At 41.9% G+C, this 17,640-nt stretch overlaps 1 protein-coding gene across 1 annotated transcript in view; it reads left to right on the top strand.

Annotated features, from left to right (window-relative positions):
- Window positions 1-1,938: 1,938 nt before the first annotated feature.
- Window positions 1,939-17,640, top strand: part of igsf3 (immunoglobulin superfamily, member 3) — an 86,448-nt gene continuing 70,746 nt past the window's right edge. The window contains exon 1 of the mRNA XM_084083600.1: window positions 1,939-2,611. Within this exon, the coding sequence (XP_083939726.1) occupies window positions 2,572-2,611 (40 nt within the window). The 5' untranslated portion in view covers window positions 1,939-2,571. The remainder of the gene's footprint in view (window positions 2,612-17,640) is intronic.

Here is a 17,640-nt window from a genome sequence, read left to right as displayed (position 1 = left end):
CCTTAAAATACAATTGAGCATAGTTTGCCTCCTTGAACACCTTGGTATTAGCATCCTCTGCCCCCCGCCCCTTCTATCTCTGTAATACACCTTTTGACTATTGAGTTTTCTACCTAATATAATACATAATACATACCATACAATATACAATACAATGTAATTGTATTTTGATTGAGTACAAAAAAACACTTGTTAATAAAGTATCAATTCAATCAATCAATCGATCAATGTCATTTATGTTGTAGAACAAAATGTGAAATTTGCTTAGGCTTATGTTAAATAACCACAGACATTATCTTTTCCATACATCGAAAACCATATGGGGAGGAATTGGGGAAAGCACTGGAAATTGGGCAAGGGAATCCACTGCAAACTCACTATTGCCTATCCAAATCCAACATTTTAAATGCAAATATAGCCCCTCCCCCTGCCCTCACGTCTGGTTGTACAAAGGCGTGGTATGAGGCGTGGTTTCAGACGGCGGGGCGGGCACTACCAGCACGCTGTTAGGTTTTCAAACTGCAGCTGGACAGTGAACAAGATCAGTGTTGCCATGTCCGCTTATTATAAGCGACTTTGGGCTTCTTTTTCTGTAAAGTTGCTTGTAAATATTGGTATATGGTATATATTTGTTGGTAATCTAAAGTGTACTTACTTATTTAGGCTTGCTTGAGTTGCTTCCACATTTTTTGAGTGGTGCCAACCACTCCTATATCTGACTTTGTCCGTGTGTCCGTATGTATGTATGTCCAATAAACAAACATTGATGACAACATCAATACAGGGCTCATCAAAGGCACCACTCTCTTCACACAGGGTGTGATTTTTAATTATCATTTAAACCAGTGGTTCTCAAATATATTCATGACAACGTTTTGTGCCCAGGGAGAATTTGTGTTGTTTATGTTTCAAAAAATATTCCAAATATTCCATATTTTATTGCAAGAGTTTTTGAAAATAGCAGATCTACAAGAGTATAATGTGTCGCATTGTGGTGAGCTTGTAGATTGGCTACTTTAAAAAAAAGTTATCATTTGGTTATCATTTGCTTCTTTTGGGTTTGTTTTCATAGACGGTTGCTTATTTCTCTCACAAAATATGGCAACACTTCAAAATACAAAGTTTATATTTACCTAGCAATTCACACAACCAGCAGGAGGAAGTCTTGGAAACAATAACCTTGGAAAGAATTGAAGACTTCTGGCTTTTGACTTTGAATTATCGGTCGGTGCCAAGGAATTATAACACAGCCAGGTGCTGAAATTAGGTTGTTAATGTAAAGGTTTCCGTTTGACTTGTTTATCCACTAGATTTAGACTATTTAGTATTTTAAAGTGGCCATTGTCCCGCCTTGCCAGAGTGGAGCAGAACGGTGTAGTCGGTGCACCTAGCCCCAGAAATCAACAGAAAGATCTCAAATACCCTGTTTGTTTGTTATTGATTTAATTGATTAAGATGATCTATCTTGGCTGTTTCACACAAAGCTCTGCCTGCCTCATTTAGAGCAGAGGTTCCCAAACTTTTTAGCTCGAGACCCAAAAGAGAAACTAGACTTTGTTTGCCCTGCCTGGACCCAAACTAGTGAAAATAGCAGATCTGCAAGCTCTTGCGAGCTTGCCTTTCACTATTTCTTAAACCTTTTTCAAATGTATTTATGGAAATGATTTGATTTATTTATTTATATAAATACTTTGGGAAAATGTTGGAATTGTTTTAATTGATGAAAACAAGTGACTTTTTTTGTTCTTCTTTGTTAGTTTTTTATGTAGGAAAGCGAAAAAAAAGGGGAATATTTACCCGCGACCCATAAAGATTGGTCCGCGACCCAAACATGGGTACCGACCCCCAGTTTGGGAACCAGTTGATCCAGAGAGCGCCCGCCCATTGGGCTTTTCTTGGTGGGAGATTGATTATAGGCTACGGGACCAGTCGTGAGAAGAGAAAGCCAGCGTCTGCTCTGCTGCTTGGATTGCGCTGGATCCCCCCTTACCACTAAAGGACCAGACAGTGAGACACACAGGGAACATACAAAAGACTTATTTGCATCCGACTTTACACCGCAAGGACTTCTAGCAGCTCAACCTTCATCGGGGTTTTTTGTTGGGGGTATTTTCCGCTTTCCATACGTATCCAAAATAACGCGCAGGTCATCCACAAAGCTACGCCGGACGGACTTTGTCTTCCTGAGGAGGAGGAGGAGGTTTGCCATTCTCCTGTGAATCGCCTCCGCAGTCTCTCGTCTCAGATGCGTTCAGATTCAGAAGAGACGATGGGTTGGGTCGCATCATAGGCGTCTTGTATAGGCGCATGTTGGTCGTTGACAATAGGTGATAACGGGGAAGACACCTTAATGTTCTTCTTTTGAGCGTTATATCAGCAAGAAGCGGGACACGGGAGAGAGGTGAGGGCATCCCGTCCGCTGCTGGCCACTTTTACCTCCGCACAGCGGCGGGGATAAGACAGCCTTGACCGACGACAGGACAGGTGGTTTTTTACCATAAACTACAGTATCAAAACGGACGAGACATTGCCCTTCATAATTATTGGGAAAATCTGCTGGGCAAATAAACAATGGAAACCCATTCGATCCTAATTGTCTGTGCGCTGCTTGGTAGGTATCGATTGCTCTTTCTTTATAATGAACAGCATAAGCCTGCATTATTCTAGGCTACTGTGTAGTATTTTGCCCCGGTCCATAAAAATAAGGGGAAAAAACAAAAAATCAACAGTGCCTGCAATGTCTCAGTCACACCTGAGTCATGGCACACCTGCATGGCAAAATGGGGCGTGTGTGTGTGTGTGTGTGTGTGTGTGTGTGTGAAAGAGACTAGACGTCACCTAGCTGAGTCTGGGAGATCATTTCCTATTAGTCACTAGTACAATAACATGCCTTAGAACGTGTGTGTGTGTGTGTGTGTGTGTGTGTGTGTGTGTGTGTGTGTGTGTGTGGTGAACTAGGTTAATGTGATATTTGGGCGTTAAGTCTCAGATTAACCCTATACACAATAATCAGTTCCTCTATTTAAAGATGACTGGGATTGTACATGGTAGCCTCCTATTATAGTTTGTAATTAATACAGTCTCATGTCACCTGGAGATCAACCCAGTGGTGTAAAAATGCAGAAACAGGCGAATGTCTGAGTTATACCGTGGTGGTATTATACAGTCTGTTTATTCTATTGACTGTCACCTAAGTACACTTCATTGCCTTTCAAGTATTTGCAAGTATAAATATGCATACTGGCCAGCATGTATTCCACATACAGCTTACACACACACACACACACACACACACACACACAAACATTCAGAAGCACATGACTGATTGCATACACACATAGTATACATACATCCTGCTATGTACACACACACACACACACACACACACACACACACACACACACACACACACACACACACACACACACACACACACACACACACTCATACACATACGTATATACATACGTATATACATACATACATACATACATACACACATCCTATCTGTGAACTGTCTCAAACAAACACCAGATGGCTTTTCTGTTCCTGGATGTCAGTGCTGGGGGGGTGGGGTGGGGTGGTGGAAGGCCGCCCAATGGAGGGGCCCCACTCGGTCAATCGGATTACTAGTCTGCATTTTCCTTCACTTACCCTTTCAAGGCATCAGAACACACTTTTCACTGAGGGTATTGATCAAATGAGGCGGTAATAGATTTTTTATTTGTTTTCCCAAGGAGAATGTCTTGTGGTATTCCCTGTATATGCTGTATTAGCTACACAATATACAGTACTGCAGTTGGTAGTGGTACAATAAACTATGGCACATAATCACAATAAAGATCGAAATTGGCTGGGTAAGGGAGAGTGTATCATCATTTGTAGATACTGGATGAAACATGGCTTTTGTTGGCTATATTCAGAACCGTTCATTATGTGGATTGGAGCTCTCTTGGTAGTTAAGCTGGCAATGTGAAAATGTCTTTTATCTGGAGAAATAGGCATTGAGTTTGGAGGTGCCTGTGAGAGTGTTTGTGTATTGTGCACGTTCGGGCGTGCAAAATACATTCTGTGTGTCAGTAACTGCGTGTGTGTGTGTGTGTGTGTGTGCATGTTTGTATTTGTCAGTGTGTGTGGCAAGCTGCCAAGGAGTGTGCTATGTGTGTCAGCTGGTGTGCGTGTTTGCACTTGCATTTTTGTTTGTGAAAAGAGCCGAATTAAAAGGTGGGTGACAGTTGTTGGAAATAGAATAGAGACGATGCTGTATCAGTAACTATACCCTGAGGTATCACTTACACACTCTTATAGGTAGCTAAACCTGTATCTGGCGCTTTCACGCTGCTGGGCAGACATCCAGGTGTGCGATTGTGTGTGTAGCATCGGGGAATAATCTAAAAACGTGTATTAAAAAAACAACCTTCTGAAGGTATTGTTATTACCTATAGTAGAAATAAAAAGAAATTACCCATTTTTGGAGTGGTGTAGCCCTATGTGCTTTTTTCAGGGTCCTTCTGTTTGTTCAAGAGCGTGTGTGTGTGCGCGTGCATGAGAGAGAGAGAACATGAACAAACCTAAAATACCCGGGACATCCTGGTTTATATAACTGAATTGAAGTGTAATGTAACGTTAAGCAGAAAGCTGGCTGGTTACACAGTGAATGCCTCAGTGGTTTCCATTTACTGTGCTGACAGTAGAACAGCAGTAGACCAGTGTTAAATGAGATGATTTCCGACAAACCTAACAATGTACAGGAAAATGCTGAAAGCCATTTTTATTTCATTTTTTTACACCCAAGATGCACACTATTTGTTGTTACACATAATTGCGAACATTGTTGCTCGATGTATTCGATATGAAATTGATAGGATAAGGAAAGGGGAGTGGTCATATTAAATCTGGATAATGGGGATGTACAGTCTGAAAAGAAATGCCGTCTGCTGTAAGCAGAATCCCAAAACATGTCAATTCCAATAAGGGGTCCATTTTTACATGCTGAGTTGTGGTTTGCGCAGAGGCATTGCTAACTTAGTTTAAAGTCTAAATTTTGTGGAGGCCCTTCCTCATCACCAAGGCTTTCTGCTGTCTCAAATAAGAATGACAGCTGAGTGTTGCACCTCCCTCTGCCATGCTATTTCAGTCTCTCTCTCTCACACACACACACACACACACACACACACACACACACACACACACACACACACACACACACACACACACACACACACACACACACACACACACACACACACACTGTATGCTCACGCTAGTTTCTCTCTCTCTCTCTCAGAGAATAACAGGCCTCTTTCCCCTTGGGTCAAGGCCCGGTCAGCTCACTTTAAATATTGCTGTGAATCTTGAGTCGGCTGTCACCACGTGGTGAATGATCTCAGATGCCTGGTAGAGAGAATGATTGGTGGTGGTCACACGTAGCTTTAGGTCTCTAAGATTTCGCTCAGCTTTCTTGCCTGCAGAGGACTCCCGTCTGGCTTCTGTCAATGCATTCATATGCCTCTGTTTACATAAGACAAAGCACCGTGTCTAGACAGGCAAAATGCAATAACTCATTCGACCTCTTATGTGCTGTGTACATCTGTGTGCATCATGCAGAAAAACTTGTGTTCATTTTGTGTGTCGTTTCTTTCTATCCCTTCCTACATGCTTGTTTGAACCTAAAGTAAAACGCCTACTTCTATCTGTGAGGAGAAATATGGGCCACATGAAACCGTTGGATTGTGATGGTGTTATTTTGTATTGTCTTCTTGTATTCTGTACCTGCATGCATGCTTGTTTGCACAATTGAAAACTGCACTCCTTTGTGTAGACCCGCAAAGAAATGCCGTTTGTGCCCTCGCGTTTCACAATCTCAGCACCATCGTGTCAACTGACAACAAAGCGAGTAAGCGACATAGCCCCGCAAACCTGTAATGTCAGTTTGGCTGGCACCTGCGTGCGATTTTCCAGTAAATATTAAAGTTGCATTGAATTATTGAAAACCCACGCCATGGTCATTGTTCTGATATTGGCTGAGAGCTCAAACATCAAATCAGTCATGGACCAGTAGAGTTGAATGAGAGAATGGGAGTCTGGACGTGGTGCCAGGACTTGTCTGGGTGGAGCGAAGAGTGGGTTGCCTTGGGGCTACCTAAAGAGGAATCACACTGATATGGTTGTCTCTGCTAGCCTCGGGGCTAGTAGAGGCCCTGTATAACAGACTTTACAGCCAGTCGCTGAAACTCACACCCAACTGTCACTGCAGTTTACCGTTATGCTGATGTGCGATGTCAAGGACGAACTCTAAAAGTTTACCTGTCCCTCTCATCGTCTTCACTCCTGTTTTGAGGTGGAAATGTTTGCAATTTCTCTTTCTTTCTTTTTTTCAGAAGAGTTGACGAGAGAGCTTTTTGGAAAAAAGCATTTGAGATTGGGTTGTAGAATTCCCTCAGCCAAACACAATTTCTAATTAGTTGAAAACTGAAATGAAAGAGATGCATTAGGCCATTGACGGCTAGATGTCCTTCACCTCCAAATGAATTTTCAACCCATGACCCAGATCCAAGCTTTAGCCGACTCGCTCCGGTTGACATTGGGGAGATAAGTAAAGTGACTGTGTGAGATGAAAACAATTTGTTTGAGGGAGGCTTCCTGCCCGCTGTAGTGCATCAGGAGGCCGACTGGAGCTGAGGCGGTGTCTGTTTTGTGTCTGATTTGGACTCCAGGGTAGCAGCACCTCTCATTAGCTGTCAGCACTCCCCCACATCACAACTTCCTGCCAGAACTGTGCGCTCTCTCTCGTGCACGTCGTTTCATGCCTGAGATCGTACCCCTTCATGTGTGATAAGATCGAACAGCCCATTCATAGCCATTCCCTTTGGACACAGTCGAAGTGTTCATTTGGGCTGACTTTTGCATGGCTCAACCACCTAGCCCCCTACGCGCGTGCACACACACACCCACTGTACTCCAACTGTCTCCGTGCCCTCCCTGACCTCCCTCTCTAACGTAATTTTAAAGAAAACTGCAGCCAGCCCAACCCCCTTCAAAGAGCACTAATTAGACGTTGCCCCCGGGTACCGATCCAGATCACATAGTTTCATCTCCCTAATGGCTGCAGTTAGGTGGATTGTGAACTGAAGGAATCTGTGTTTAAGTGCCACCACGTCTACCTCAGACGGTTTACGAGCACCTTCCACTGTCCACTTCAAAGAACATCTCACCCCTCTGCTGCAGTGGTCCGTTCCATGAGCGGTGAGGACTGGCTAGCCAGACATATAAACACCCACAGCGCTTGTGTCCCACACTCTGCTTGATCCTCCAGCCGAACGGAGCCAGCGCTGGTGGGATACGCACAAGGCAGTGTAACTATGGTGACGGCTCTTGTGTTCTGCACACTGCCAATCCATATTCACTTTCAGCGACGCCTGTGCATGGACATGCACACACACTATACTGTACGCATGTACACACGCTCACATTTTTCCTCCCACCAAACGTGCACCTCCATACGTAACCCTGAAAAGTCACTGTGACTGTACGCCTGTTAATGTGCTTCTTGTATGGTTGCTGTCGGGCAAAAACCTTGCATGTCCAAAACAGTTACTTTTCAATGAAATGTAAAAAAAGACCTGTGTTCCAATGGATCCAGTGTAGTTATTATTTGGTCACAAGCTACTAAGTATTCAATCCAATACTTTTCATTGACCACAGACCAACACTTTCAACCTGGCATCTCTAATTTGAGCATGTCATTATGTTGTGAGCTTGTAGATCAGCTATTTTTGGTACTTTTGCTTGACACTGTCATATGAAGTATTGCATGTACCACTTTTGCGTCAACATCATTGATTACATCACGCCATTAGCTGTAACATTTGTATAATGCATTATAACTCATACATATTCATAATGATCATAGACAACAATCATAACACATTATAAAGCATTTTATAATGACTTATAAGATCAAATACAATACTAAAGAGGTCATTGGATGCTATATGTAAAGTAATTACATTCCTGAAGGTGTTGGCAGAAAACCTTTGTTTCACTTGCATAAATTGAATACTATTTAGTTTACTTTATTTAAAGCACCCAGTGACCAGTTAAAGTGACTGCTAATAACATTATAATGAATTATAACATTGATTATGTATTATGATGCATTATATATTATTATAATATTAATATTGTAATAAAACTATGATCCTGGCCAAAAGGAAAAGTCTGTGAGTAACCAGTATTATGATACTTGACCTTATAAGTCGTTATAAAAGGCTGTAATGTGTTATGATTGTACGGTACTTATGAGTGCTTATAACTGTAATGAGTGTAATAAGCGGATTACAATGCTTTAATTTATACTTCAACTTATAAGTCATTAATATAAAACACTTTAGTGTGTTATGATTATTGTTATAAAGAATTATGAGTATTATAATTATGATGTCTTATAACTATAATTATACAATGTTATGAGTAGATATAATGTATATGTTTATTAGGGCCGGGACTTTATCGCGTTAATTTCGATCAATTAATTACAGAAAAATTATCGCGTTAAAAAAATTAACGCATTTTAATCGCACTTATTTTTGCCCCGTGGAACGTTTCTCACGGGACGAGTTTCAGACGGACCGTTTGTCCCGGTGCACCAAGCAACATGCATGGGTCTCGTCTGGTCTCAGACAACAACAAACCGCAGGCAACGCAGTGCATGAAAGCATGAATGAAGACGGCGCACCCGATAGCCTGCTTGATAATGTTTGCTGGGCTGGCCCCCCGAACCCCCGCCCCGCGGGAGAGGGGGGGGGGGGGGGCGATGCGGTGCGGGTCACATGCGTGCGGATTATTTGTATTAATTAATTAATTAAACGACGATAAAACAACAGTGACAACACACTCTACCTGCAATGTAGAAATACTATGTTACAATTAAAAGTCCGGAATTCAAAATGTACTTGAGTAAAAGTATAAAAGTATCAAAATGTATTTAAAGTACCAACAGTTAAAGTACTCAAATATTTTGAAAATAGCAGATCTACAAGCTCACAATGCATGTAGATGGCTATTTTCTAATGGCCGATATAGGGCTGAAGTGGTTACTGTATGTTTTGTAATAATAATAATCAAAATCTACAAAGTAACTAGTAACTAAAGTTTTCAAATAATTTTAGCGGAGTATAAGTGTAATATTTTACTCTGAGATGTAGTGGAGTAGAAGTAAAAGTATTAGAAATTGGAAATACTTGAGTAAAGTAAAAAATACCTCAAAATTGTACTTAAGTGCAGTACTTGAGAACATGTACTTAAAGACGTTTACCAAAATCCATTTGAAAACAAATTTTCTCACTGTTCTCAGGTCAAATATTGAGGTGCGATTAAAATGCGATTAATTTAGATTAATTAATTACAAAGCCTCTAATTAATTAGATAAATTTTTTTAATCGAGTCCCAGCCCTAATGTTTATAAAGCATTATAGACATTCATTGCAAGTGTTACCAAAGGCCTTTGGAAGTAGCTAGGCTAACTACTCACCTACTTGAACATGCCGTCTAGCTGTGTTGTTGGGTTCAAAAATCAAAGGAGTATGAATGAATGAGAATGGCTCCAACTTATAAACTCACATCTCCAGCCTTTCCTTGATTTCTGTTCAAAACAAACCAGTGTGATCCAGTCTATAGCCCTCCTATATCCGGTAGTTTACACATGCATACACGCACGCACCGTTTCCGTATCCGCTATAGACCCAGCAAACTGCAAAGAGAATTGATCCCAGTCTAATCACATTACAGCTGCCACTGCCAGTCAAATACAATCAAAGACAACCAATACAATTAAAGGATTGGACTGAGGCGATCATCAAAAATGCTTGTGTTTGTAGCGCACACTAAGGGTAAGGTTAAATAAAGTATTATCTGTTGTAGGTATGGATATGTGTCTAAAGCAGGGGTCTTCAACCTTTTCAGGCCAAGGACCCCCTAGCTGAGAGAGAGATGAAGCAGGGACCCCCTCTATATTGTATAAAATTGTGTTTCAGATAAACCTTTTCTGCTCTTTTTTCCCTCTACACCTATAACTCTTTGCCAAAAATAGCCGATCTACAAGCTCACAACGCCTCGCGCTGTGAGGCGTTGTGAGCTTGTAGATCTGCTATTTTTGGCTAAAGTTCTCCTCAGAAAAGGGATACTAGGGTTCAAGTGGTTCATGTAAAAAAAAAAAAAATCCTATCACACAAAGATTTGGCGGACCCCCTGTAGTAACTCTGAGGACCCCCTAGGGGTCCCGGACCCCCTGTTGAAGACCCCTGGTCTAAAGGTTTGTCATGCCCATTCATCAGAAACAGAATTTGGGAACTAGGGAGGAGTAATAATAATAATAATAATAATAATAATAATAATAATGATAATAATAATAATAGATGGTTTCTCATAACTCAGGCCCCATTAGATTTAGCACATGATGTGGGTCAGGTGAGTTCACGAAGACCTCGTCCCTCGTTTTTCTATGGATGGCAGTGTGGCAAAATGCAAACAAAATTCATAGGCAGAGTTGACATGGATGTATTGAGTGTCTACCATGTTTAGCTAATGTTTTTCCACTTATGCTGCCGTGAAAAACGTCATATTTACAAACAGAAAAGGAGTCTATAAAATAGAGTATAAATGTATGACAAAAATATGAAAAATCGAAACAAAAGGCAAAGATGCTAAACGTATGAGACTACTGAGCTTACCACACCCTCTTTGGAAAGAGATGTGTTTGTCTGTGATTTGCGTGAGCGCATGAATGCGTGCGCGCACGTGATTGCATGCGCATAATTGCAAGTATTTACAAGTGCATGGGTTTTTTGTTGCCTGAGAGCAGAAATGACTTACAATGGGAGAGAAGTCTGTTTGAAGTAGACTAATTAATAGAGAATTTGTTTACTTTCCAATCTGTGGCTTAATGCACAAACACCGAGATTGATAGAAAGTGAGCTGCCAATCATAGGCTATGCATATGAACTGCCGCACACAAAGCAAATACAGCTGTCATGCTTATGTGAACAGCACAAGATGTATAATTAACGAAGATGGCAGATTGTTTTTTATCGGCCGTGTTATTTTTGAAACAGTTGGTAGAACTTGGTACACAAGTTTAGTTGTCTGTGCCGTAATAGTGGCTAATCCCAGGATGTGGGCAGATAGAGCCATGCTTATATATCTGTGTCTTTGTGATTGCGAGGGTTCTAAGGAGGGCTCAACGGAGGGGCTTTGTCATTGAAAGGGGCGGAGGAGAGGGGTGCAGGGCTCTAGGGTGTGTTTGGGGGAGAATTGGAGAGATGGGGGTGGTAGTCTTGTGGATGGGGTAGCAGATGTCCACATAGTTAATGGATATGGGGCAGGCGGCGCTCAAAGCAGACGGCAGTTGTGTGTGTGTGTGTGTGTGCGCGCGCGTTTGTGGTGTGTCTGCATCTGTATATTTGGGTGCACAGCAGCACACAATATACCCTTGCATGCACAGACTGGGTTTAAGGTAACTGGCACATACTCATGACTCCTGATTATGCTCTCCTCCCACAGTTTTAAAAGGATCAGCAATTCCTGAGAATGATGTCATGTTTCCTGTCTGCCGCTTTTACCTACTAAGCCGATCGTTTCCATCTGCCTTCCTGAAAGTCACGCTCCTCTTTCTTGTTGTCTGCTCCTCATTTTAGTGTTTTGCTGCAACCTTAGAAAGACTATCTCAGGATCCACATGGAAACTGTGGGGCTCCAATGCGGATCTCGGACTTCATGCGAGCAGCCTGTGATATCCGTCGTCTATGACGTATCTGTGACGTTTTACTCCAAATATGGGCATGGTTTCAGTACAACCACAGCCATATTTCAAAAAGTATAAAATATGGGGAAATATTAGTAGAGGTAACTTCTGTACTCTAATTCCATTATGCGTACAAAGTTTTGCGCTGATTGGTTCAACTTTGTGCGAGATTTCCCACAGACAGACAGACAGACAGACAGACAGACAGACAGACACTTACAGAGCAAAGCCACGCCATAAAAATGCATCATTGATCCCTTTGACCACCTTGAGTACCAACAACATGTTCATGTGCAACTTTCCATCATCTTCAGGTTAGGAGGGCAAGTTATTATTTTTGTACTTTTATGGTTTATTACATGCACAAACAAGTGGATAGGAAACTTTAGATTCAGGGCTTCAGGCAGCCTGGCAGCTGCCTGTTGAGATATTGTTACATGGTAGCTATTATTGGCATCTGTGTCATATAGAGGAAGCTTTTCCTTCCTGTATACTTGAGTATTGTATTGTATGTCTAACTTTGTTGACTGGATTGGCCATTATGTAACTCGGGTCAATTCTAATGGTCTGTGCTTTTTGTAGTTTAGCGTTTTTATGCAAGTTGAATTGAATGTTTGTTTGTAGTGTACTGTGGCTGTGGGATTATGGTGCGTTCACATGGGAAGATAAAAAGATACATATTACCATTCATTTTCAATGGAAGCCAGTGACATGAAGACACAAAGTAGCTGTAGCTCTAGCAACAAAGGTCCAAAGCTACAAATTCAAGATACAAAGATACAAAAGCTCTGATGTCGGCATGTTTGATGACGTCAACGAACGCGTTGAGCAAGGATACAAAGTGACACAGCGACTAAGATGCTGTGTATTTTAGTATCTTTGTATCTGGCCCGTGTGAACGCACCATAACACCGGGCAAGGCCAGGAGAGTTCATTCACCTGAACTGGCCTTGATGGTCGGTAACTGTGCAGTTGGTGTGTTCATGTTATGGATGAATAACTTAGTCCCAAACACTAAATCTTTGGCTGTGGCCTTGAGAGAGAGAGAGAGAGAGAGAGAGAGCGAACGAACAAGAGAGACCTTACCCTCCGTTGTCTCCAACTCTCTGTCCTTCCCAATTATTTATTTATTACAAGGCTGGTAAGAGGTGGCCATTGAACATAATGTGCATACACACAGACAGACAGACAGACAGACAGACAGACAGACAGACAGACAGACAGACAGACAGACAGACAGACAGACAGACAGACAGACAGACACACACACACACACACACACAACTCTCTGTCTGTCTGTCTGTCTCCATCTCTTATACCCCCCATTGCTACCAGCCTGGTCTTAACAGCTGTGACAGGCAGGCACTCAGGTGGGGTCATGCGTATGATAGCCCAAGAGATCCATAAATCAGGACTAGTTACTGTAGCATAGCAAGAATGGAACCCAACATCACCCAGCTATGACACAAAAGACAGGCAGTGCCAGTGGTTAAAATGAGAGCAAAAGAAAGGAGATGTTATATGCCATCTCCTTGTTGAGTGAGTGAGAGAGAATATGTTGAGGGGAGAGGGGGGGTTTACCCAGGCGACGATTTTAGCTTGACGCTAAGTAAAGCCTAATTAGTTGGCTCCCTGGTTGTACGCATGCTCATGTTATCTTTGCTTTTATTATTTATTCCGACTACTTGTGACTCTTAAGTGCTTGCACATTCTTTAAGCCAGAAACACTGTTAATTTTCTTTAAATACTAAAATATTGAATTTTTTAAAACATTCATGGGAGTCAATGGGGATAAAAAGCCAGTTTCACGTTGCATCTATTTTGCACTCTATAGTCTTTCATACTTTTACCTAGAAACTTAATTCAAACTTTAAAATGTTAAGCTATCAATTTTTTTTAATGTTAAGCTATCAATTAAAAAAACATACTATTTAAAATAGTCTTAAATGTACGATTTATAGTTTTTGAGTTATCACCATTTGTTTGAACCCACGTTCCACCATACTGTACACATTGTCAAGTAATTTGTTGCTGTCTTTTCTCTTTGAAATCAACCAATCCGCTGTTCTCATTGGCTGGTTCAAGTATCTAGGTTTTACTACTATGGTCTTCATGATTTTAAAGGCACAGTCCACTCAAATATCAATATAATTATACGATTCTTAATATGCTTCCTTCACTTTTTCTTTATCCCTCCCTACATTTCAGTCTTGCTTACATCCTTCATGCGTCTTCTCTTCCTTCATACATTCCTTTTTCTCCTTTCCATATTTTTTTATTCCTTCAATCCTTAATGTATTCCGTTATATTGCATCCTTCCCCCTTTCTGTCTTTTTAACTTCACGTTCTGTTTCTTTCTTCCATTCTCCATGAACTTAAATGTTATACTGAAAGTCATTGCCGATTGGATCGGGCTGAAACTGTGCCCACATACGCCATAGATGACTGCCGACTGTCTTGACCAAATTTGTGGAATTCCACCTGGTCGGAGCTATGTGCTCCACTGAGCACACCCTTGTTTGTTTGTGTGTTTGTTTGTCTGTCTGGGCCTAATCCCGCAAACACATTTTTGTTTTCTTAAAATATTTAACCTTTGGCCTGGACCGCGGTCCGAAGTAGCCTGACAGCGCGTCGCAGGTTCGAGTCCCGATCCCGACAGCCATTGCTGCATGTCACTCCCCATCTCTCTCCCAATTTCCTGTCAGACTACTATCCTATCAATAAATGCATAAGCCACAAAAATATATAAAATAAATAATATATAATAATATTTAGTAGTGGGGTCACGTTGAAACCTTGCCCAAATGTGCAGTCGGAGATACACAGAGATTCACATGGGAGCCACACCGTTATATTATTAGACCCTGCCACGTTCTACTTTGCAAGGTAACTTCCACTCAGATGCCGTGTCTGCTAAACATATTTATGCTTTTAAATATAAATCTAACTGTTGTCCTCAATAGTCATTCTATCTAAATGTATTTTAAAAGTAACATTAAAAGTGACATTCTACTCAAAAGCTAGTTTAGCTAAACCTGTTTTCTTTACAGCTGTTTTCAGCAAGCCGACGCAGTCCTTCCAAGAACTGCTCTTTTCTTTCTTATACTCATTCATTTTCCACGAGTGACACTTTCATAAATTAGGTTTAAGGAGAACAATAGCCCTCTTAATGCTGATGGCTGACTAAACCTCCCCCGTATTGCTGTCTTTAACCTGCAACCCATGTATACCTACCTACCTTATCCCCCCACTGCCATATGATGACAAGATAACAATGTGCATGACCTTCATCCTCCACTGTCTATAGCCCTCTATCCCTTTCCACCTCTCTCTGGTCCTCTCACTGATTATATATGTGTGGGTGATTGGTGCACTTCTGGCCTGTGTAACTGGTGTCTAATAGAGGTCAAACCACTCACTTCTCTGTGCACCTCTACCTTTCTTGTTTTCTCTTTGGCGCTCGCACAAACACACGCACACACCCACAATCTTATCTATCTAAGCTGCATTGTTTCGAATGAGCTTTTCACGTGGAAACGATATAGAATATGTACACAGACGTGGTCTCTTCAGTTGGCCTTATTTGTTCAGCGCCGCCCTGCAGAAGGCTTGCCATCTACTGTACAATGGCTGCTACACGCCAAGCCGACGTTGGGGAGCTTAGCTGTCAATAAGCATCTACGGCTGAAAATCTGTTGTAGTATGTGCGGTGTGTAATGGCTGTCAATGGTGGTGAGGGGTCACTCACCCAACCGACCTTGCTCAGTCACTGCTGCTGTTGTTGGGGGGGTAGAGCTCTCTGATTTGCTGTTTAGCCTTGTTCAGCCCGATCTTCTAGTTCTGTCAACATGTGGAATTCTTTCGTTTTTTTCCCCTGCTTCTGTAAATACTAAAATCCTGCTGTCAGGTATAGTCAGCCTAGGCAGGTAGCGGCTCTAGGCGAGTCTTACTTGCAGGGGGCTCCACAACCGCAGAGAGTAGACTTTAGAACAGAGCCAGTACACACAGGAGGTCCAACTCGTAATGAGACTTAACGGCACAAAGCAAGTTACTAGATGTGGGATGTAGCCTCCGGGATACCAACATTGTTTAGCCTGAGTGCTATTTCTGTCTGTTGTAGCGTTCACATGGTTCTCGTGCGGCTAACACGATCGTGGAGTAAAAAGATTCAGATTGAATTGTCTGTCTTTCTGCTGGCACGCACCTCTCACATTCTCAACCCCCTTTTTTGACTGAAACTTGTGTTTATACAATGAAGAAGAAGTTTAAAACCTATCACTTCCATTAGGATATTCTTCAAGTTTCGGCTAAGATCACAGCAATGAACTGCATGTCACATTCTTCCTGGAGAGGAAGTGATCATCATTCACGCTTGCATGCGCAACAAGTTCCTTTTGTTTTTAATGGCTCGTCTCCACTCCAGTCAGTGATGCGTAACTATTCAAGTAGCTCATTCTCTCTTCAGAATTAAAATGTAAAAACTCATGGGACAATGGATAGTACAGGATAGAGTGACCATGTGTTATAAATTGACATGGTCAGCGAATATCTGCTAAAGCAAGCTGTGCGATGACGTCAGATGTAGGCGGATCCGTGGATCTCTTCTGATTGGTTTAGGGAAATTCGAATCCCCTCCCCCTTGTAATCGCTGACACTGGAGCAAATTTCAGACTGAAGCTCCACGCAGCTTCAGGCTGATAATCAGGCTAAGTCAGAGGCATACTTCATGAACAGGATTGACAGGTCGCTCTGCCAATAGTTCTAAACATTCTAGCTATTGATAATTGATATTGCTCATTAGAAGCAGGTTCCAAAATGACAAGATGGCTGAATGCCGCTGGCTACAGGCACGCACCATAGTTTTGTTTGTTTTAACAATCATTAACATTAAATAAGTCTGATAATTAAACAAACCAAAATGGTCTAAATAGCGTGTAGTTAGTTTAGTTAGTGTGTGTGTCCTGGAACCCCCCTGGCTCATCTTTGTGTTTTGCCATGATTTTTTAAATGATTTGAATTTGTGTGAATGTACAGTATCAATGCTGCAACCCCGCAGTTAAGCGTCCGGGCATGTTTATGCGTTGTTGAGCAAGTGTTGAGCTCAAATTTTAGCACCATAAAGGCCGACCATCTGTATGGTGTCTAGAGAGCGTGCACCTTTTCACACCTTTCACCCGACTGATCTCCTGACGTATAGTCTGTAGTAGTAAGGACTCAGGACAACAAAGTTTGGTCTGTACTACTGTAGGCCCCTTAAGAGGTGTGTGTGTGTGTGTGTGTGTGTGTGTGTGTGTGTGTGTGTGTGTGTGTGTGTGTGTGTGTGTGTGTGTGTGTGTGTGTGTGTGTGTGTGTGTGTGTGTGTGTGTGTGTGTGTGTGTGTGTGTGTGTGTGTGTGTGTGTGTGTGTCCGGAGCTAATCTCTCAAACCGCCGAGCCAATCAGCACCAAATTTCTGGCTGTGGAAAGCGTGGTGATGTGAGGTTGGATGGATCTTGCAACCTGAGCTCAATCAAACCTTATTGTCTAACATTGGCAAGCTCAAATAACTAGACTTTAGAAACAAGCCCAAACAAACGCTACCCGCAATTACCAATATATACAAGCGACTTTACAGAAAAACAAGCCCAAAGTCACTTATAATAAGCAGACTTGGCAACACTTGTCTAGAGACTAGAGAGAGCCTTCTTTATCTGGTAGTTTCCACAACACACATACATGCACACAACACATACGTTTTTTTATCCTCTCTAAAACGGATGGCTAGAAAAATGCAGACTTGCGAGTCACAAGCCTGAAAATAAAGTTGAATGAAGTTCAACAATTCACAAATCGGAGCCACGCT

This window comes from Gymnoscopelus microlampas (assembly GCF_963454915.1).
Source record: "Gymnoscopelus microlampas genome assembly, chromosome: 17".
Classification (NCBI taxonomy): Eukaryota; Metazoa; Chordata; class Actinopteri; order Myctophiformes; family Myctophidae; genus Gymnoscopelus; species Gymnoscopelus microlampas.
Note: the sequence above shows the minus strand (reverse complement) of the source record. Positions and strands in the feature narration are given on the sequence as shown.